Source organism: Phallusia mammillata, chromosome 4 (genome assembly GCF_965637545.1).
Source record: "Phallusia mammillata chromosome 4, kaPhaMamm4.hap1.1, whole genome shotgun sequence".
Classification (NCBI taxonomy): Eukaryota; Metazoa; Chordata; class Ascidiacea; order Phlebobranchia; family Ascidiidae; genus Phallusia; species Phallusia mammillata.
Window position 1 is genome coordinate 22,015,933 of NC_137255.1, and position 22,495 is coordinate 22,038,427.

The 22,495-nt window shown below is 45.8% G+C and overlaps 1 protein-coding gene across 1 annotated transcript; it reads left to right on the top strand.

Annotated features, from left to right (window-relative positions):
* The first annotated feature begins 1,114 nt into the window (after positions 1–1,114).
* LOC145222823 (uncharacterized) lies at positions 1,115–19,064 on the top strand. The gene is made up of 6 exons (XM_080089037.1): positions 1,115–1,425; positions 6,652–6,783; positions 11,930–12,141; positions 15,126–15,852; positions 16,104–17,446; positions 17,722–19,064. Exons 1-6 carry the CDS (start codon positions 1,263–1,265, stop codon positions 18,109–18,111), a joined length of 2,967 nt encoding a protein of 988 aa, XP_079945163.1. The 5' UTR covers positions 1,115–1,262; the 3' UTR covers positions 18,112–19,064.
* Positions 19,065–22,495: the final 3,431 nt, after the last annotated feature.

Below are 22,495 nucleotides of genomic sequence, written 5' to 3' on the forward strand. Positions count from 1 at the left end.
AAAAAAATGTTTTGCGAAATAATTTGGTTGGGTATAATGTTTTTTTTATCGTTTTATAACAACATTCGCAGCAAGTAAAACTCCTGTAATATTACGTAATTTAATTCTTAACATTTTGAGAGTAATTTACAACGGAACTATATTACCCTCGCGGTAAAAGCGCTGTATTTGTTCTGTATTGTTGTCAAGTAACTGCAACAAAAAAGACCCTTAAACGCCCCGAACTTCCCATAGAAATGACTGACGTGATATTTGAACAAGCGTTGGCAGGAAACACAAAGTTGGGTATTTTTCGTAATCGTGTCAACAACAGCTTACGACAGCTGGCGTTCCTCGTCCTTAGTTTTGACGCGCATGGCCATCCACACTAGAAGGAAAGGGCCTCTAATTGAGACGTGGCCATTATCACCAGCAGCTACAATAGTAAGTCCTCCCCAGCGAAAAGGAAATGAAATCATCAGCAGGGCTCCAACTGCTAAGAAAAGCAGCTGTAATCATCGAGTGCCGAGCAGCATATCTATCCGTGAATGCCCTGCTGTCGACAGAAGCCGTCCGCCGGAAAAGGAAAAAGGCGTTTAAAGAAACAAAGTTTCCTCCCGGTGCCTTTCTCGCTGGCGCGCGGGTCTTTGTCCGCAGTTGCGTTCTCTGCTGATTTGTTTGCGCTTCGCCGCGTGTACTTCCGCTGTTTCGACGGTCGGAGCTCGCTTGAAGGGCTTTCGTGTTGATCGGCAAAAGGAATATCGCCACAGACGTGCGAGTTTGTTTCATCTCCAATAGTTGGTAAGGCGTACGAGTTGCTAGTCGAAAGTGAGTTGCCCAGTTACGGCACCGAAGACAGGCAGTCCGCCATAAAGACGGTAGCAGTTTGGTTCAAGTTCTGACTTGCGTGTCGCCGTATCAAGTTCAGTAGCCAGACAGGAACGACTAACAAACACAAAGACAGGCAGGAACTATGTACAGGATGTGGTAAGCTTTGAGTTCGTCTCGTCCCGGATATACTAGGAAGGCACGTCTACACTAGGCAGTGTTACTGTTATTAGACATCGACGGCCAGTTGGTGTATTTGGCCGCTGTTCCTGCTGATCACGCGCACGAGGGAATGCGTGTTGTTTACGACGTTATACTTGTCTCTTTTCACAGACGTGCATGGAAACTGTATTTATAAATCTAGTCATAAACCTCTGTACTGCTGCGAGTACTTAGCGTGGAGCTTTAACCGAGGGTTGGATTTTCCTGGAATTGCTTACATTTCCGCTTCGGATATGATGACTCTGAAATACAGGAATGCTGAATATGATCACGAAAATCAACTCGGCGGCGGAGATGAACAGAAAGCTTTACTAGAACGTTCAGAATACCCCGAATCTTGCTCTGTTGGCCAACGGAAATTCTCCGACGATAAATCATCTTCTAATATCAGTCAAGGTATGATACCAATTTGACTGGTGACTGTAGGTTTCTTATGATGTGTGCTATAGCTGTAACGGTAGTTGGTGAAGGCAGCGTGGTTTAGGAAACCTGTGTGTCAACTGGCGTGGAGAGGGCGATAGGATTACGACTTACGCACGTCTGGTGTTATAATTAGCTCAGTGGAGAGTGGAGACAATATATTTGCATTTTTGAGCTTTGTGGTTTAAATTAGTTCACCGATGTAATCGAAAGTACAGTGGTATTGGCGGAACAGCCACAGTACTTAGAACGAGGACACAGTCAACAGTTCACCTTGGGGCGTGAGACAAACATCGTCGCAATGCAAATACTATTCACGGTGGTGTAATGCGCTTTCCGAGAGGGAATAGGCCAGACGCGTGATCGAACTATTACGTCAACCCTCTCGCATCACATATGCCGTGGCAGTAATTTGCTTCCGCCTACGCTAGTCCAGTTCCGGATTTATAGCGACAAGCTCGCTCTACTTACGTCGACGCTATCACCCCTCCCATTTGTTTCTTTAAATCGGATGAGCGACAGATGCTCTGGCGGCGGTCATTTGAGAGCGAGAGCGAATCGTCGAGTTGTTTTTGTTTGCTGCTAGCCCCGAAGAGCGACGAAGTTTTCGTTTCGCCGGAACGCTTCTGGTTGATGTCAGGTGTTTGAGTTCGATATCACAGTTATGCGCAGACGCTTGTGCGCATTGCTTTAAGGCTTGCGGTTCGCTTATCACAATGCCTCCATGAAGTCGTATGCGTCATGCGATGTGCGTTATCGATCTACGCTGCACGTCATTTTTGCGTGAACTGACGCGAGCAGTTAATGCCAAGGCAGCAATCGTGCACCGTTTTAAGTAATACAATTCGTACGTTGTCCACACGGCTCACATTTGGTCCTGAGCTTAGGAATCGCGCCTATGTAGATATTTTTGTGTTAAATTTACCGCGACCTTTTGCGGAATACAAACTGCACCGCAATCGCGTTAAATACAACTTGTGATGTGATGCGGACGTCAGACGGTGTATACGGTCGAATTTACCACGAAAGTAAATTGACAGACTCGTTGTACGTCATTACCAGCGAATAAAGACAACAATTACCTTTATGCGTGGTTAATCGATTTCTTGAGTATTACGTCACACTGTTTCGTGCGTGCAGCTTTCCACCTTCAGTGTCCGAGAATTTTGTGTATCAAAAGCGTGTTGTTGTTATTCGCCTTGTGGGTTCATTCCGACCGTGGGAACTTGGCGCACTTGTCAGGGTGCTCGGAAGCAAGGGCCGGCAATGATGGAGATCGCAAACAAGCGGAAGGAAATTGCGCCGTTTTAGCATCGCTTAATGGTCCGGCCCAACCCCGCTTGATCGCGTACTAGCTTGTTCCAGCGCGTCCGGTTAATTGTGCGTCCCACATACACAATGGTATATCAGAACTGTAATTACTACTCTGACCGAAGAGTTTGGTTGAACTATTACGGTCAATGCCAATGACAATAGCACACAATTGAGACGTGTTTTCACCGCTTTGGGCGCAAACATCGTTGCTGATTGACGGTAAATTGCCGTGTTTTTTGTCCAAATTACTATCCGCTTTGTTTTGCCCTTGCGGAGGACAAACGACCAATTGAAGTTCCTATAGCTTATGTTTCGTCGTTGTTTTTTAACTGTCCACCGTTCCGGAAATATAAGACATAAACTTGTGAGGTAATAGGATGTTTATGATGTAGTAAAGCAGACTTTGTTGTGTTTGTCACGAAGCTACCAATGCATAACAAAACATAACGCAAAAAAATGCAATCAAATGTACATGTATTGCAAGTTGCAACAGAAGCATAACTTTTCTACAAAACGGATGCATGTTTTCATAATTTCTGTTTTCATTATATCCAAACGCAAGAATTGAAATAATAACCCTTTTATAGCTTTGCGTCTCCTCTTATAATGGTTATGGTATAAAGAAGCAATAAACTGTTCCAGGCGGCTAAACATGAAAGTAAGAGCGCATTGTGACGGGAAATGAAAACGTTACTGCAGATGTGTTTACTGTCGGGCGGCTTCCGGATCCACCAACGCGCGGTACCGAGGCTTTACAATAAAGCAACACAACAAACATTTCCGCTGACTTGCGGGATTGGGCGCCCGGCACCGTCGTTCCGATGCGTTCCCACGCTCTAGCGCTAAAAACGGCAGCCGCCAGGAACCAGCAGTATCCGGCCTGCGCTGTTACTGGTATCCATTGGTTATGACTTCTTTCCGCTGAACGACAGTACGACTTTTCCTGGAGTTCAGCCGAGCGTTGTGGCTTGCTAGTCCCATCAATTCACCCCCACTCGACCGCGGTTCCTGTTGTGAAGAAGCAAAAGTTCACAATTTGACGCAGCCCTCTGCGGATTTGGCGCGTGCTTCTGGCGGCAATTTTAATGTACGCTTATCTGCTGTGAATGATTCCTTACGACTTCCGTGTAATGCGCGATCGATTGCTGACGCGAGCCTTTGCAACTGCTTTCCCTTACGTAATCGACTGTTACGTAAGCACCGTAACGGGTTCAGTTTCGAGACAAGCCATTGCGATGTAAACATAATTATGACCACTTCGAAGTTGTTTATGTTTGGGCGTGGTCGTTTTCAAACTCCACTTTTGTAAGTTAAAGGAATCGTCAAACTTTACCTGTTTGAACGTTGGTTAAGCACGGGTTTTTAATTAAGGAACTGTCTTTTGGGGGAAAAACTGGCCGACGGCGGTAAAAAGCCCTTCGACATAAATAAAGCATAGCTTACAGGTTTAAGGACTAGGTATTGGATTTATCAGACATTTTTTTACCCAGTGTTAAATTGCTGCTGCAAAAAGAATTTGTTTTTTACAATGGAGTTAAGGCGCTCGTCCCGAATAACTTGGTTGAGGTTTAACGGTAGCTGGAAAAGTGATTAATCGACCAAAACGAAACTATACAGCGCACGGGCAACAAATATTTGTCATAATCAGATCAAACTAGTCTCTCGCTTATACCTGCGTATTTCTAAATCAAGCTAATGACGTCACAATTACCGTACGCCGTGAGTCACTGGAGGCAAACGAAACGGGGGAAATTCCGCCAGTCGAAGGCTTCGATCTTTTTAACTTCAAACAAGCGGTTTTAAGGTTTCCACTCAAACGACCCTTTTCCGGTGATATCGTTCCCTGCGCGGTTTGCTCCATCGGCCTTGCGTAACAAGGGAAGCTGAAAACACACTAATCGTGGCACCGCGCGTTTCCGCCATGAAACACAATAGAACTCGGGCCGGGCGACGGAAGCGGTAGACAGGACCGAACAAAAGAATCGATCTTTTTTGTGTACGAACCCCCCTCCCTTCGTTTGTTCACCAAACCAATGAGCATACCGCTAGATATAGCATTTGCCCATAACCCGTTCGTGTCTTTGTTGCTTAGCGGTTTGTACCGAAATTGACCTTTCCTGTGGCGAAGTTAGCACAGGGTTGTTAAAATACGGCAGACGTACAGACATCAGTGGTGCGTTTATTATAGGTTTGTTTTAATGGACCCAGTATTAACTTATGGCTTTATGTTTCTGCTAAGCGTTGCATCCTTGAATAAAACAGACAAGACGACTTGAAACAAAACTTAGTCAGTGGTTTGGAGACTGCAAGTTGTTTTGCAGTAAACGAGTTACGGTCATAAACACACGGAAGCGATTGGATATAAATATAACCCCTCGGGTGCTGCCTCTATTTCATCGCTTATTTGCTCACGTGTACATTATCCGTCTTCCAAGCTATTGACAATGACTAAGTGTTAGCCCCAAAGATTGCCGTACGCTTTAATAGGGGTAGTTCCATTCGCTTCTGTCGGGATCGAGTCTGGCAAAATGAGGCATATCCAAAACGGAAACCGCTCCCATTTTGTTTCACCCGGGCAAAAACCTTGCCAGCCGTGTTTCCGCACCAACGATCTGACCGCATGATGTCGCTGTGCACTACTCTGCTTCAACCCCTGTGCTTGCCGAGCGCTGCATGCGCTCTTGTTGTGTGCGGCAAACGACGGGCGGACGCGCTATTTGCAGTTGATGATGCACAGTTTCGCAGCTGCTTCCGTGCCCCGCTGGCGGCCTTATGAAACTGTTGCTTTGCCCTTATGTACTAAATCAGCTTGTAAACCTGGAGTCATCGCCCCTAAAGCGATTACAAATGCAACGTTATCCTTGAACATCCAGTAGACGCCAAGACGGAAGATGTGGTAACCGCTTGGTGACATGCCCGCGACATGGAAATCGATATATCACTGGTCGTGCCCTCCAAAATGCAATAAAACACAACGCGAAATAAGCGAACAGTCAACCGGTGTAAAATGCATGAGGCGCTATCGACATACTCTTGCGCGGTTTAGGCTTTGACGCGCCACTCGGAGCTACTTCCTGATCGGCGTAACGAGCCATTTCCGTCTCACACGCGTTAGGCCCGCGCGTCTACGACACGGGTTTAGAAGGGAAACCTCACTCCAGAACCGGTAGGGCATAGAGCAGTCACTATATTTGTAATAGTGTTGTGATTCAGCATGGCTACGACAGTACGCTGGTTTACCGAGCAGGAAACGCAGGTGTAATTAAATTTTAGAAGAAGGCGTTGCTCTTGGGTGGAAGGGTGGCCGAGGCAGGATGTACGCGCCGAAATATGGTTGCCCTACGTCCCGTGACCATAACAGCTCGATGTCAGTTGTTAGTAGCTGGGCGAACAGCCAACCGCCGGTCGGGGGCTGCTATCAGGTCGGATGTTTTGAAACGCAAATTATGTTCCGAAAGGATTACCGTTTTTTAGTTGGGTTTGCCAGAACAGTAATGTCAGGAACAGGTGGTTTTTACAAGAAGTGTGTGACTAAGCCTGGATGAGTTTCATCAGAGAAGGCGCGCGTGTTTTGCCAGTCACGACGCCAAAGGGCCAGCGCAAGGGGTCGAGAGAGGTTACGTAGTCAGCTATCAAAACATAGAGTATCAGCACAGTGTACGTCATACTCCAACCGCTATAACATGAATTTGTGCGCATTAGTATTGTTTCCACCAAATAGAATTGCCTCGGCCATTGCTGTTAAACTTACTTAATATGTTTTGCTATAAAACCAAAGTTTTTGGTAACAGTGTATCTCACCGCATGTTCTTTTTGTTTTTCATGCGATTCTTCTTTGTTACAAAAACTGATGTTGCAAATCTCGATTTTCGATTCTGGCATGTGCAGACAACACAGAAAGCGGCAAGTTGCAAGCGTCGATGGTAAACATGGACGATATGGACTTGCACGGTCCGACAACCGACAAACGACTTTGCATGAATGCGATGCAACAACAAATCGGAGCACATCTACCACGAGGTAAGCAGCAAAAGGGATTGGCGAAGGTCGTACTATAATACGGGGCGTCGACAGGGATGCCCATCCATCGTGTCTATGTCATAGCGCATTCACACCTTTATGTCTTATGACGTCAGGGGACAGTTGTTGACGTCACCGGGCAGCATACAATTATCGATTATTTCTCATCTGTTTAGATTAGTGCGTGCGTATTGATGCTTTGTCTGTTATGGTAATTTTGCCGAAAAACTTCCATCTGGCCCTTTTTGTGTAGCTAACAAAGGTGTCATTTTAACAAGATGTTTTACCGGTGATTGCTTGCCCTTTTCGCTGCAGCGTAATGCTGTTTGATGCGGCTGTGGCTTGCAATCGATTAGCCGCCATTTTTGTATGTTCCCAACACAGTTTTAGTGATGTTAAACGAATTAAGGCTCAAACAGCGTGCCCGCGCTCAATCAAATATGCAACATCACTGCAATGCACTTTCGAGTTTAGCAAAGCCGCGTTATGTTAGGGATACTTCCTTTGCAACTGGTTATCGTCATTTTAAGTGTGAGGTTGCCTGCATGCATAACGCGTAGATAGGCCTGACCGCGCGTTCCACCGTTCTGCATATTTCCAGCCCTCTAACAATAGCCGGAAACAGGTCCTTTACTGCGTGGACTACGCTTGCCTCTGCACATGCGCTCAGTGCAAACGCATGCCGTTGTCGCTGTGCATGTGCAGGACCATGTGTGTATAAAGGGCCAAGCCCACACTAAGAGCTAACGCTTGCCAAAACCGCAAAAAAACACACCAGGTTCCCTTGTATGCGTGCAAATCCTCTTTAGCGTGTGTGTATGCGATTAGCGGCGTTTAAAAGAACCCTTTACTGTGTACAATATATCGCGGCATTCAATGCCTAAAAGGTGCTAATTTAGCCGAGACCGCAGAGGCACGATATTAGCACAATTAAACCACACGTGAAAGCACAATTTAAAGGCGGTTTGGTGCGCAGGGACCCACGACGAAAGCGGTTTCCGTACGAATGCCAACGAACTTCACACGCGCCATAAACAAGCAACAAACAAAAACACCCCATTTCCGGCTCCCGGATGTACTTGACGACACTTGACCATAAGCGTTTTGTTTCGCTCCCTTGCCTCGCTGCGCCCGACGACGGTATCGGGTGTCGTTTTATTTTCGTCCGGCGTCTGGATTCTCGAATTGATCCACAAAGCAACAGGCTTCCCGCCCACCATTGTGTAATTTTAATTATCTGTTTGAAAAAAGATGGAGTACTTGATTTTTGCCCGATCTTAACACTTAAGTTTTGTTTTGGGAATATTTTTTGGCTTTATGAGGAAATATTTACGTATAAAAAACATTGAGGAAAAGCGATATAAAAGCTGTTGCTGCCAGGCGTAATATCATATTTTTACAGAGCTCTTCTGGCAATTGTATTTTTGTTTCGACGTTTCGATGTCCTATACAGGTCGCCTTTATTAGGGTAAAAGTCGTTGGAAAGTCACATGTGTCGAAAAATAACGAGAAAATGTCAGGTTTTATTAGATAGTAATTTGGAACCGAAAAGACCCTCTTATTTGCAAACCATTACATGTTTTTTCCGTACAACTTGTATTCGATGCAACAATGTACCGCACTTTGAACAGATCAATTTTGTATTGGAGCAGCATTTGCCGCCAGTCTGTTTCAACGAGCAAAGTTTTGTGAATCGGGAATTTTCCAACTGGTTTAAGGTTTCCGGATGAAGTTGGCATCGTGTACACGGTTTTGCGGTTGTGGTGCTTAGTACAATGTTGTCGCTCGGTGTAATAGGCATGAACATTGTCGGCTGCGTGGAGTATTAGCCCGCCCCTTTGTGCTAATTAGGCCACCGTCAGCACTGGCCAGCCTCTGTAATATGGCCGAGTCTAATTACCGGCACAAGCTCAAAGGGTGGTGGTTAGGTCGGAAGGGTTGGCGTCGCCCAGCCGTGTCGTAAAGACTGAAACGAGGAGCCCCGGTTATCGAGGCCACGACGGAGAATCACGCCATCGCTCAGGTTACATCTCTAGCGGTCGAAGTGCACCGGAAACCAACACGTGTATTGTGCTGTAAAAATGTCCCGACACTTTGCCTTCTGTTTTTCGCTTTATACCTGGCGGTTCTTTGGCTCTTCCGTGCTGTTGGACTCAGGTTATACGCCCCGCGTCGATTTTGTCACGGGCCTACCGCCAAACGAGACAGGGCATTACACTTGTGGTTATTTACGCGAGCATACCTTAAAGTACCGCGTAAAACCTGTGACATAGAATCAACATTGCGCCACTGCGACGAACGAAAGGCGGATCAAGTTTATGTCTCCGCCGCCCCGAGCCGCTTTTGGTTTCGGTCGATTAGAGGCCGAACTCCGCCCGATATCACCTGACTTTCTAAAGCTAAACAAGTGCGTGCGCTAGGTCGTGTTTGTGTTTGAGGCTTTCCGTGACTCATCTCTCGTACACCTTGAGTGCCTTGGCGTAATTTCCGGGTCAGGATGTTGATCGAATCCGGGATGCCTGCATTCTGGCGATGAAGCTCGCTTGCCTTTGTCCCAATGTGACTCATAAGCGCTGAAAACGTTTACCTCAAAAGGGTCGATTGAAGTCAACGGGCTGATATGTTTACCCTCGTCTCCATTGGTTAAGCCATTACCCGGTTTCCGTACAAATGCGCCGTTGCCCCCTTTGGTCTTAAGCGTCCGGCGATTATATGTGCACTGTCGCCATCGTGTATGTCGCTCCCCTAGTTTCCACGCAATCGCTGCCCCTTTATTACGCAATTAGGCCGCACGACTAATGAAGATTACTGCCTTCCGTGTCGTAGTTTTCATCCGGTCAGTCGGAGATCAAGGGCCGGGCTATTAAAACCGGGCACGTTTGAACGGCCGACAATTATGTCGTATGAGCGGTACGGTTTGTGTCCGGAACGGGGGTTGTCGTGCGATGTCGAGAAGTTGTGCGTGCTACCTAACGACTGCTGAACGATAAAACTTCGCAAGAGCAGCAGATTTGAATTGAGATGTAAGCACTTGCCATTTTCCCAAGGGTAACGTGGAGGTCACTTACCTTTAAAAGTCAGTAACGATTGTGTGACTTTGACAAGTGATTTCGACGCAAGGTTTAATGCATGTCTATTTTCGGATGCGCATCCCTGCATGTAAATGATGCGGCGCGATTTTTTACTAATCACATGATACAGAGACACCTCTGGTTGGTCACAAACCCGCTTAACCTGACAAGAACCCGTTACTGCCTGACGAGCGGAAGTCGCTGTTAGCTTTTGCACGCAATCCTGTACCAGGGAACAGGCAGTGTCTATTACTGTGGGAATCTACGTCTCCCTGTGTCAAAACGCACGGCGTCTTCCGACAATTCTCCGTCTGTCATCGCGCCCTAAATAACGCCAACAAATCAAACACCTACCTGGGTCTTAATAACACGGGGCCTCTCACCTACGTGGCCACAACAAGACTTGACAGACAGCCCCTAAATAAGGTCCTGTCTATGACCAGGTGACGACCAAGCATCACAGAGGTAAAGCTTCTGGTGCTACCTATTTTTAGACTTAGACCGCTGCAATATGCCGGCTTGCATATATATATATTGCTTGATAGCGCTTTCATTGGTCGAGTTGTTTGTGGCACTTGTTGTGTCGTCAGCAGCGCCTACCTTTTTACGTCACGCCAGTGCTTCGGGCACTCCTGCGTGCACGCGAGACTTATTCATTCCTAAATAAGTAAATGGAATCTTCAGCGCCAGGGGCAAAATCAAATTTCCATGTCCTCGGTTTTAGTGAGGCACGCTTCCGCTGCGCTTAAACCGTATTCTAAAGCTTAGGAGGAGCACTTGGCGTATTGAAACGTCTTATCGGAGTTTAATTACGACCGCAATGTTAGCGTGTTTCCCCTTTTCGTCGTTTCGTTTTCACCTAAATTCGCTAATTTGGTGGTGAACTTTATTATTTATCACAGCTTTTTGGTTGTTAGAAGATTTTCTAAAAAGAAAAATTATGCAAAACTGTTTGTTAGGTATTTTTTTGGTTTATATGAAACATTTCTGAATTAGAGTGCCTTTGTTTTGCATTAAGCGTTATTAGCGTTTACAATTACAAACTGATATGTATCAAACACAAATGTATTATCACCATCATTAGCATAGAATTTTCGCAAACCGCACAATGCGTTAGCCCGGACGATCCGGATTGGCGCTAAACAGCGATAACATTTCAGTAGCGCTTCCCGTCATTCGCCTGTACTGTGTATTGTACCGGGGCTGTCGACGGATTGTGAAAAGTCGACGCGGCCTGCCTTGATTTGACGGCTTGGAGCTGAACAGTGGCTTGGCAAATTTCCGCGCCCTTTCTGCGAAAAAACACTACGCTCCCGCGAGCGCCTGCAATTGTCACAAACTCCGGGTTGAGGTCCTGTGGAGCAAGCGGCAGCGTGGGCGGAAGGAAAACCGCCATTAATTAGGCGAGCACGCCGCGCTGCAACCCTCATAATACTTTATGGTTGAAGTCTATTTGGAATGGTGAGCAGCGGCAGCTTAACAGGATGCCGTCTGTCGGGGCCTTTGCTGGGATCACTCAGCCGCCTGTTCTAGAAGCCTCGGGATCGCCTGACTGCAACGGTAGCGCCATAACAGAGCTGCAAGCGCGATTCCCTTTCGGGCATGCCCGCCACTTCCCCGACTCCCCAACACCTCTTCCCGGTGTCGAATTCCCGCCAGGAATCGTGCGTTGTAGCAGCTTGACATTATATGAGCTTGATAGCGTTGTGGCTGCCAATCCGCAACTAGTGTTTAAACGCGCGACAGTTTTTATACAATACCGCGGTGCAATATGCCCCGTCTGGTAGTGATGAGCACATTTGAATTAAATAGGCAAAGTGTGTTTAATTTCACAATTAAATAGACAAAGTGTGTTTAATTTCACACAAACAATTACCAGGCCTATTGCATAACGTCTACTTACGTTAAAACCATAAAATGCTTTAGTTTGCCAAATCCTGGGACGGAAATAAAACGTTTTAGGGTTTGTTTTAAAATCTGCTTCGCAATAGGAGTGAGTAAACATACAATCAATAGCTTTTTACATTTAAATATTTCAAGCTTCCTGTTTACCATTTTAAATTTACTCTTTACAGTGCTGGACATGAACGTGACGCTCTGGCAGTTTCTTCTCGAGCTGTTGATGGATCCAAGCAGTAACAGTCACTTGATTAGCTGGACGTCAACTGATGGCGAATTTAAACTACACAACTCAGAGGAGGTTGCACGACTCTGGGGCCTTCGAAAGAACAAGACCAATATGAACTACGACAAGCTCAGCAGAGCACTGCGTTATTATTACGACAAGGTGAGAACACTTTTACTTTTGTGGCTCTTAATATGTGATGGGAATGCGCCTTTGGAATGCGTTGCGGCAAAATGGCGCGGTGAGTCAGTGGCTAAATGACAGCAGACAGAACGGACAAGAGAAATCCCCGTGATAGCAATTGTTTACGTCGACGGCCGAGCATTCCATGAACGCATGTTGCGCTGTTTCTCCATAACCCAAAACGTGAGCGACTGGTGTTAAACGTGGGAATGCTATAAACAATTTTACCCGCTATAGGACCGTAGGACTTCTGATATACCGGCTCTAACAATTAAAAAGCGCGGCATTTTTTCTAAAACCGCGTGTTTAAGCCCCCCGGAAAGCTGGAACTCAATCAGGATGAGGCACAATGCGTACGTAGCCGAAATCCAACAGCGGTTTCCATTCAGGGTGGAAGTGCTGGAATCGACGCATTGCACGCGCAGCTTATAATGGAAGGGGGGATGCTCCCCGCACTGTTTCCGCCTCAGTCACGTGTCTTGCCTTTACTTCCTGTAATATTATACGCCTGATGCGGTTTTTGTGGCCTGTTTACGCTGGTTAAATTAAACGCAAGTCGCTCACATCGCCTTTTTCCTGATAACCAACCGCCTGCCGTCGAAAAACGTCCCATCCTGACCATAACTTGTCACACAGTATATATTCGGAACAAAAACTCTGATGTGGCTTTGGGTTCGCTTTCATTTGGTAGAGCAGGGGCTGGCAGCCATTTTTGTACTGCGGACCGGTTAAAACTGAAATTTTTATCACGGACCTGCCTATAAAAACCACAAATGTTCGGCACTGAAAGCTAATTATAGTTATTGCAACTTTGATTCAATGTGAACCTCGAGCAAGTTTTTATGCGGCCCCATGGTTGCCGACCACTGTGGTAGAGGATTTCTATGGTTATACTGGAGTCGGGCTGGTCTGTTTCCAGCGGCCACCGTTTCTCGTGGTCGCTTTTGGCCATCACGTCACCCCATCGAACCCGTATTCTTTCTTGCAGCTGCGCCGACGTTGAAACCTTGACACTTGACAGCTCCAATAAATAATGCCCCTACTTAAAATGGACGACTTTCACTTAGGGAATCCATATTCGTGTATAGGTAAACAACAAGGCCGATTGCAAAGCATAACCTACTGTTGAAATGCGATATCCGGAATAAAGAGCATGGCGCAGGGATGTTTACGAACGTGATGATATGTGTACGCTTTAAAATATAAACGAGGCCTTGATGGTGCGAGTTTAGAAGTCAAGCTTTAGAGCATTCCTTCGCGGCAACAACTCATTCACTATTTGACCTGGAAACTACGTCACCGGAAATTCCGAGCCAAGACGCTTAAGCATCTTGCACACACAAAAACCCGCATTCGGCATAACGTGCTGATGTAGGCACACACACTCGCGTAACGGAAAGGCCCAGGTGTCAATAGATTTTGTTCGAGAAAAGTCGTCTATATATGAACTGAGCGGAAAAGCCGCGTAACCAACCGTCTCATGTAAAGCATACGGCCGGAAGCTTGTGAAACCACTCTGCCATTCAAACAAGAGATTCACTAGAACTCTGTGTTGATTCTATGGGCGGCCGTACTTGTCAACACGAATGTTGATCGAGTTAAGCCGCGATGTAGTGTAGTCCCATAGGTGACATTTGTCCGATCGCGGGCGTTGCTTCCGGTGTGGCAGAAAATCTTACCACTCACCGCCCTGACTCGTTGTAGGTTAATTCGGCCTAACCCCATAACGCGAGGATACATCGTGGCGCAAGTCATCGCTTTTATTTGGCGGTATGACGTAAAGGCATCGTGTTGGCGCGGCGCGATTAATTTAGGCCTAATTGGATTGACACCGATTCCGTAAGTGGCCTTGCGAGCTCCGGACCTTCGATTGCGCCTCTGCCTTTCTGCTGGCGCTGATAATGACGACATCAGTGATTCGGCAATTAGCCACGATGTTAATGTCGGCGGCCATATAAATCCAAGAGCGTACGCATCCATCTCGAGTCCCTATCAAGCGCACCATGCAAGCAAGCGCTATAACTTCGAGCAGCAAACACGGATGCGGTTCCGGGTTTGCTCAATCCCCAGTAGCTAGCACCCATCTGACGTAATGGTTGAATCGGGAATATATGTGTGTATGCGCTGTTACGGTTTCCTGCCCCTGGCGCGTTGCTTTATCGCGGTTCGTCTGCCCGTCACAAGTCCCGGCTGTTCCTCTTTGTCCAGCAGCAAGTAGCTTCCACTCGCCAGTCTCGGTCACGCAGAAATATCACCTTTCCCCGGGCGCTCAGGCTAACAGCCTTATTAGCTCGCACACCGTGTTAATGGTTGGCGGGGGCGACGACCGCAAGGGATCGCGCCTCGCTCTTCGACAGGAAACGAAAATAATGACGCAAGCGCCCGCGCTTACCCATCTCCCGCGACTGGTTTAGCGCCTGCGCCGTCTCTGCCCTTATTTGTCGTTCCTGAGGTGTTCAACAAGACGAACAGATGTCGAGGCATTTCCGCAGCCGACATAGCAACAAAGCACAAACGCCGATGTTCCCAAACGCTCAATGAAAAATAGCCGTCTTATGAGTTCGGTGTTCGGCTGCTAACTGTGGGTCATCGGCTTCCTGTTGACCCACACTGACCGGGGCTTTGCGACCTAATGGGGGAACACAGTCATCACAGTGTAATGCGCACCTTGGGGAATGGGTGTGTTTATCGGTGCCATCATAGTTTGTACCTACACGGGAAGTTTACTGATTGATTCTTGTTTCTTAGTACAAGCGAATCAATCAGGGACAGGGCGTTCGTATTGGTAAGGGGCGTTAGGGCGTAACCCAAATACGGTGTATATCGTGAACGATTTGGCCCCGGTGCTAAATGACTTTTGCCCATGTAAACGGATGTGTTAATTCCTTCCTGCAGCCTCCTTCAAAAACGTGCAATTAATCTTGAAGCTGTTTATTTATTGTCGGCGCCATTTTCTTTTTCAGAACATTATCAAAAAGGTGAACGGGCAAAAGTTCGTCTACAAATTTGTCTCCTTTCCCGAAATCATCAAAACCGAGACAAAGATCCCGTTCCGCGTAAAAATGGAGCGACTCTCGCACAACGAGGGAAACACGGGAATTCCGGGCGAAGACGAAGAAGATGGAGAACCTCCATCACCAACCCTGTCCAACTCACCGCCATCAATGGTCGTGAGTCGTCCTGATGTGAGCGAAGAAGACTACCACTACTACCTCAAGCGGCAACAGGCTGAAACCGCTCACGACTTGGAGCAGTTTTCAAGGCAGATGAACCAGCAACAGCAGCAGCGTAAAAGCAACCACGAAGTTCTTCCTGACCAGCGGCGGTCATTGAACGGCGGCAAATCCCGAAACTACCACGGCCACTTCTCTACCGCTTCAAGCTCTGGCGACGGCTGGCGATTGCAGGACGGCGGTAGCGGCACGAGCGATGAAAAACGCGTATTTTCATCACCAGCTCTTCATTCGCGTTTGGACGATAGGTCGAACATGACCCTTGACGCAAAGTCTGCAGCGGCCGTTGCTGCAGCCGCCGCTTTGAGTGCTGCAGGAATGAGTGATGAAGAGCGAGCTCGAACCGCGGCAGCCACCGCTGCTTTTTGGGCAGGATTTCGCCAAGCTGCTGCGGCGGCCGTTGTCGCCTCGACTTCAAAAGCTGAAGACATTTTGCCCCAGAATTTCCATTCTCCAGGTAGGTTTCATTTATTGGTATTGTGCGAATATAATAATAAACTACTAAAAATATGTTGCTGCATTACATAAGAGTCATGCGTTACAGTAAACTTCCTGGAGCTGTTTACACGTTTAATGTGCATAGCTCGTTTGGCCTTTGCATAGCTCCGTTTAACGTATGCTTCAATTTGCATGTGCGCAATTTGCAGCGGAAACTACAGCTGTGGGGCCGGTTGTGTAACCCGCGAGTTTGTTTTTGTTATTGCGCAGTTCCCGTCGACTCGGATTGCGACGTGTTCCGCTCGCAGCTGGCGGGAAGGAAGTTTCAGCATAGCCAGAAAGCAGCGACGATGGACCGCAATAACAGCAACAACAACCACCGACACAGCATGCAGCCCCAACACGGGTCCAGGCACCACGCCCAGCCATACTCCAGTGATAAATACCAGCAACGAGAAATGTCCTACCACCACGGTACTCCTTCTTCCTCATCCTCATCTTCCAAAAGGTCCCCAATGGACTCAGGATCATCTTCCAGATATACTCCGCAGCAGCAGATGAGGCGCTATCAGTTTCATCAGCACGACGAAGTGCACAATCATCACCAGTCGGTCGCAGAACTTTCGCACGAGGATCTTATCAAGCAGAATAAAAAGAAGCTGGCCGAGGCGTTTTTAGCGCATACTCCTATGATGGTGAACGGATCCCGAACTTCGCCACAGTTACACCAGTATTCTTCAAGCAAAAGGCAATACCCCGACGAAGGTGGCGAGTCGCCTATTCCCGCTGTACGAAGGCGCGAGGAACCGCCAGTCGCAGGCCGAGATAGCACCTCACCTAGTCACCATATTGAGCTGAAAAAACCCAAACAGGAATCCAAGAGTTTCAGTCCTGGAGGTTTCCCCTTCGGAGGTCTGCCTTTGGCGAAATCCCCCTCTGCTCGTGAACCCATGTCACGCGAATTTGCGGACCGCACTGCCGAGAAAACCCAGGAGGAATCGGCGCTTTTGTTTATGCTCAACGGCCGTCAACACGGAAACAATGTAAAACAGGAACCTTCAGCCACTCGTCAGGCTTCGATCCAAAGCGATGCCCCTCTTGACCTTTGCACCTCGCCGAAAAATTCCAATTCACCCCCGGACTCCCCTAGGATTACCACGAGCCCCCCGATTCGGGAATCTCCCCCATTGCACACAAGCATGACTCCTATCCTTCGCTCCCCGGCGCGACCTAACGCAGCGGAAGAAGAGGATGCCTCCACCAGCAGCCATTCACCCAAACGCAAATCTCCAGAACTCATTCCAGCTCCGGAGCAACAAGAGGAAGAAGTGAAACCAGGATCGAAACCGTCTCTTCCTCATCGCCGACTCACAGGAAAAAAATCCCTCGATCGAAAACCGAGTCCCATCGATCTGAGTAAATCCACCCGAACAGATGTGGATGAAGAAGGAATATCCTCGGCCCTTTTCGCGCAGTTTCCCGGCCTCAGAGGAGCTTATTTCTCGCACGATGGCCGCTCGATCAATACTCCAGACGCAGTAAGCAGAAAGACACCATCAGACCTCACTGGATCATTCTTTCCCAGTTCGGCGGTCATGACTCCATCTCCTATGGTAAGAAAGTGTTACAATTATTGGTAAACTCGGTTGCTCGCTTACACAAGAAGTACTACGTTTTCAAATTTGAACATATTTGTCGCCAAGAGCGAGAGAAGGTCTCACCGAAAGTGTTCAAAAGTTACTTGTTTGGCTTTTTTGCTTTGGTAATACTACATTTTATATCCAAGCGTATATATTTGCCGTTTGTAGAGTGACTATAGGAAGTTTTACAAAATTTTAACATACTACTCCAAGGGTATCAATGTTTTATCACTTTATTTTTTTTCCAGGTTATTCCAAGCATAACATTTTGGAGTACGTTAAGTCCGATGCCCCACAACGCGCCAGTTCTGCGACCAGACCAGCTCATTGCCACTAAAGAAGCCGCTAAGGCCGAGGAAACAGAATCTAACGATCGAAGATCCGAAGACAGCAGCGAAACTGGGAGTTCTCCGATCTCTTGCCGTTCTAGCACTGTCTTCCAATTCCCGTCTGTTGTCAACGGTCAAATGACCTTTGCTGGGGTCCCCGTGCGTCCAATCGCCGCCGCTCTTGGCCAACCCATTCCCGTCAGCCAGGTGAGCAGTGTCGCATCACAACTGACGTCACACATGTCGGGCGTTGCGTCACCTCTGACGTTGCTCTCGCCGAATTCCCTCGCCACCCTCACCACGTCATAATGACGTCACGTCGTCTTTGCACCAGAATCTTCACCACCAGGAAAGCCGAGAGGGGTTTTCCCGTTTTCGTTTTATTGACTCTTATTGATTTTGCCTACGCCCATGCCACGCCCACCCCTGCTGCAATACGCTTTAAGATAAGCGAGTTTGTTTGGTATTGTTGTTTTTAAGTGCTTTGTTTTTTGTGTTTGCGAAGAGAATATTGTTTCAACCACCGCGGTACCTTCTTTCGCTCTTGTTTGCTTCGTCACACGCCTCCCGATTCGCCCACCAGTTATTGCAGTTTTCACGTACTTTATTATAACTGCTGATTTGCCAAGAAACTCGGAATTGCGATGCGCAGTGTCCGAAGCCATGAGATAGTACTGAGCTGATCGTATCGGATCCGATGCCAAAATGTAAATAAACGTACAAGACGTACACGCAATCTCACACATCCTCAGAGCTCATCGCATGAACTCCTTACTGGTCGCTCTTTTGTGCTGTTTTATTTTTTACTTAATCGCCAGACCCGTCGAACTGTCAAGTACTCTAGTACGCACTCCTTGAACTGTCCAGTTTACTGAGACCTTATAATTACGGTGCCACAAACCTGTGTTTATTTTTTGTCCGTTCTTTTTTGTATAAACCACAAATGCTGTCTCTTTGTATCCTTGCTCGCAAGTCGACCGCCGGGGTTCGAACCCTTAAGCTTCGGAAGTCCACGGCGCAAGACCCGAGATTGAACTGACGCCGAGAAGAATAAAAAGTTCACATTTTACACGCCTCTAGGTGGCGCTGTTTGTTTATGTCGCATTTTCAAACCTTTTTCGTTGATGTGCTCCACTTGTTGCCCTGTGATACTTGCATGTTTACCCGGCGACAAAGCCGATTCTGTCGCTAGTATCGCCCGCGCTGTGCAGACTGTAAGTTATTTTTCGGCGGTGCGTGAACAAAGAGATGAAACGAATCTACTGCCTGTGTGTCATTTGCAGCATAACACAACGTCCTATCGTATTACAGAGAGCAGTGGATAGGCAGAGCAGGCTGTTTCCTGTATCAAAGATCAGCGATGAGGCGGAAGTGCTTATGGGTGTATTGATCTACGGATGTCAGGTTCCACAGAGCAAAGTGCAGGCGCTTGCTCTGCTCTCTCACGCGGCAAACCTGGGGTACATTGCCCGCAGGGAGAGCGATGAAATCACCGACGTTGTTTGCTGTTGATCGAGACTTCCGTAGGATGTTCATGCATCCGCACGGGTAGTTGTCAATTTGTTTTGTTTGCTTTTTATCGGAGCCTACCGGTTTCAGTTTACCGATTACCGGCCTTGACTGGATGTCGAGTAAAAGTAATCACTCACTAAACACAAACTTGATTTTGAAAAGGGTTTGCTGTCCACAAAATTGCAATTCTCACTCTTTTTTTATTAAAATGTTGGCACAAATGTGCAATTTCAACCCTTCTATATAAAACACTTTACTTAAAACAAATTAAAAAAACAGACGATTTTATTTGTTTTGGAGTTTGTAAGTACAAATAATTTTTCACACTACTTTCTGCAAGGTAGCGGGCACAGCCTGACTAGCACGTATGCAAGAAACGTAGCAGATACAATGGTTCAGACGTATCGTTTGAAACACAGATTCGCCAAAAGTGCTATTATACTTCACCGACACACCGTTCGATAAGTACGTTTGGTTTTTAGAAACCAACTCGGCTACGTTACGCTTTAAAACATAGGCTACGTTGTTGAAGCAGTATGCGCTCTTACCTTCAAAATAAATAAGTGCAACAGTTCGCCATTTTGCAAGACAAAAATCGGTTTAAAACTGGAATTGGAAGCAAAACATTTTGACCCGATTGTTAAAAAAAATTGCAGTGGTTTTCAATCTTTGGGTCGATACTCCCGTTTGTTATTTTACTGGAGGTTGCAACGGCAATCAAAAAAGTAAACGTTTATCAGCAGTAACGAAACTATAAAACATCTAAAAGCAATAAAACAGTTCAACTATTTGATTAAAACTTTATGAAAAATACTTATTTTTGAAGGGGGTGGTAAGTTATATTTGGTTGCTAAAATGGGTCGCTGTATGAAAAAGGCTAAAAAACTATTTCTATAGAACATGTTCCTTCCTAGTTTGTTTAATCACATACTACCGTTGACAGCATCAGGTGTCCGTTTCTTGTGAAATAATCAAGCTGAAGCTTACTTCAAATTGCTTTCATTTGGCACCGATTTCTTTTCGTGGTAAACTATGTTACACGTTTTTGTGTCGAAACAACTTGCCATTGCAAAGCATTTCCAAACAAACTTTAATGATTTCGTCCGTTGTCCTGGATATAAGGTAGGTGTTAAGACTTGCACTTGGCAAAATAAAAATCGATGTTTTTCTAAAAATCGAAGAAATTTTAAGTTTGATTTAAACGCACTTTGCCAGCAACTCTACAGAATAAGATGAGAGTAACCCTTTGCAAAAATAAAGTTTAAGTATCATTAAACTTTTGCCCCATAAGCAGTTTGCTAAATTTACTTTATTTTACCGCAAACGCAATCAAACAAATCTGACATTCCAAATGAATTTCTGTTTTTAAGAGCCAATGTTTCAATTTAATAAAAACCCAATACCTTAATTTTTTACTGCCGCCACATCACCAATTAACAAGTTAGAGTACGTTTCATATCGGCACAATCAATCAGCATTCTTTGTTTTTCGCGTGTCAAAGTATTTTCTGTCAAAGTCATTTGACTCGTTGAACCGTTGGTGTGCGATAGTAAGTGAACAACTCGACAACAAGCCTTTTATGTGCCTTTTACATCAGCCTGGCAGGTCCTTATGTGATGTTGTGCTTTTTGCCTTGCTCGCTCCAACCGCGATCGCCGTCGTTAAAACGCAAACGTTTAGTTGTGACAGATTGCAGGTTTCAAGTACCTTCAGCTTGTTTTTGTTTTAAATCAATACCGGAATTCGATGTAAAATGTTGCATTAGGTTTTTGTCAAATCATGCAATGCAACTCAAGATTTTCTTTAGGTTTTCAGTGTTTCAAATTTTGCAAAAAAATCATTTCCATCATAAATTGGTTTTGAAATATTATTATTTGGTTTTCAGGCATTTTTTAACACACTTTAAAATTCTTCAGGATAATTTACAACTTGTTTTATTTTTCAGGTTCTAGGATTATTTTCAATAAAGGAATTTTTTTTGTCAATAAACTTGTTTGTTTAGGTTTCAGGATTGTTTGAAATGAAGATTTCTTAGCAACTTGTGTTTTTCAGGATTCAGGTTGATTTTAAATGAAGAAGGTTTTTTAAAAACTTGTTTTATTTTTCAGAAATTAAGCTAACTTTTTAAAAACACAGCTTGTGTTATAAAATTCCATTTCTTACTGTTGAAATTAAGAAATAAACAAGATTTGAAGGGGTGTGTGCCATGTTTACCACTTAACATTGCATACAAATGTTAGTATCCTAAAAAACATGCTATAAGGCTTAAACTTTGATTTTGTTTTTAATTGCTTCAACGCAATGGAGTCACACACCGGTGCACCACTCCTGTTTTGTCGACTCTGCTAAAAGGTAATAAAAGTACAGTATATCCTCTTACTTTCATTGATTTAAAAAAATTACATTAATTGCTTAAGTTTCATATGCATGCCTTATTTTTAAACGTAAACGTAAAAAACTATTCATCAGAAAAACGAAATTTCCAATTTCGTAGACCCAAGAAGACCTGCCCGCGCCTAAAACACGAGGTGCCGCATTTAATGTACCGAATCTCCAAACCGGTTTAAATCGGAATCGGGGAGACAAAATTTTCACCCGATTTAGCCTTTCCGTTTTTTCGGTTTTCAGGGGTTAAAAAATTCAAGAAAAATCCGGTTTTAGGTGGCTTTTTGCCGGAATATTCCAGTTTCAAACTGGTTTAGACCGGTTTCTGCCTCCTACCGAACCTCCAAACCGGTTTAAACCGGAATCGGAGAGACAAAATTTTCACCCGATTTTTTTGGTTTTCGGGGTTAAAAAATTCAAGAAAAATCCGGTTTAAGGTGGCTTTTTGCCGGAATATTCCAGTTTCAAACTGGTTTAGACCGGTTTCTGCCTCCTACCGAACCTCCAAACCGGTTTAAACCGGAATCGGAGAGACAAAATTTTCACCCGATTTTTGAAAAAACCCTAAGGCTATAGCCTTTCCGTTTTCTCGGTTTTCGGGGCCAAAAAATTCAAGAAAAATCCGGTTTAAGGTGACTTTTTGCCGGAATATTCCAGTTTCAAACTGGTTTAGACCGGTTTCTGCCTCCTACCGAACCTCCAAACCGGTTTAAACCGGAATCGGAGAGACAAAATTTTCACCCGATTTTTTTGGTTTTCGGGGTTAAAAAATTCAAGAAAAATCCGGTTTAAGGTG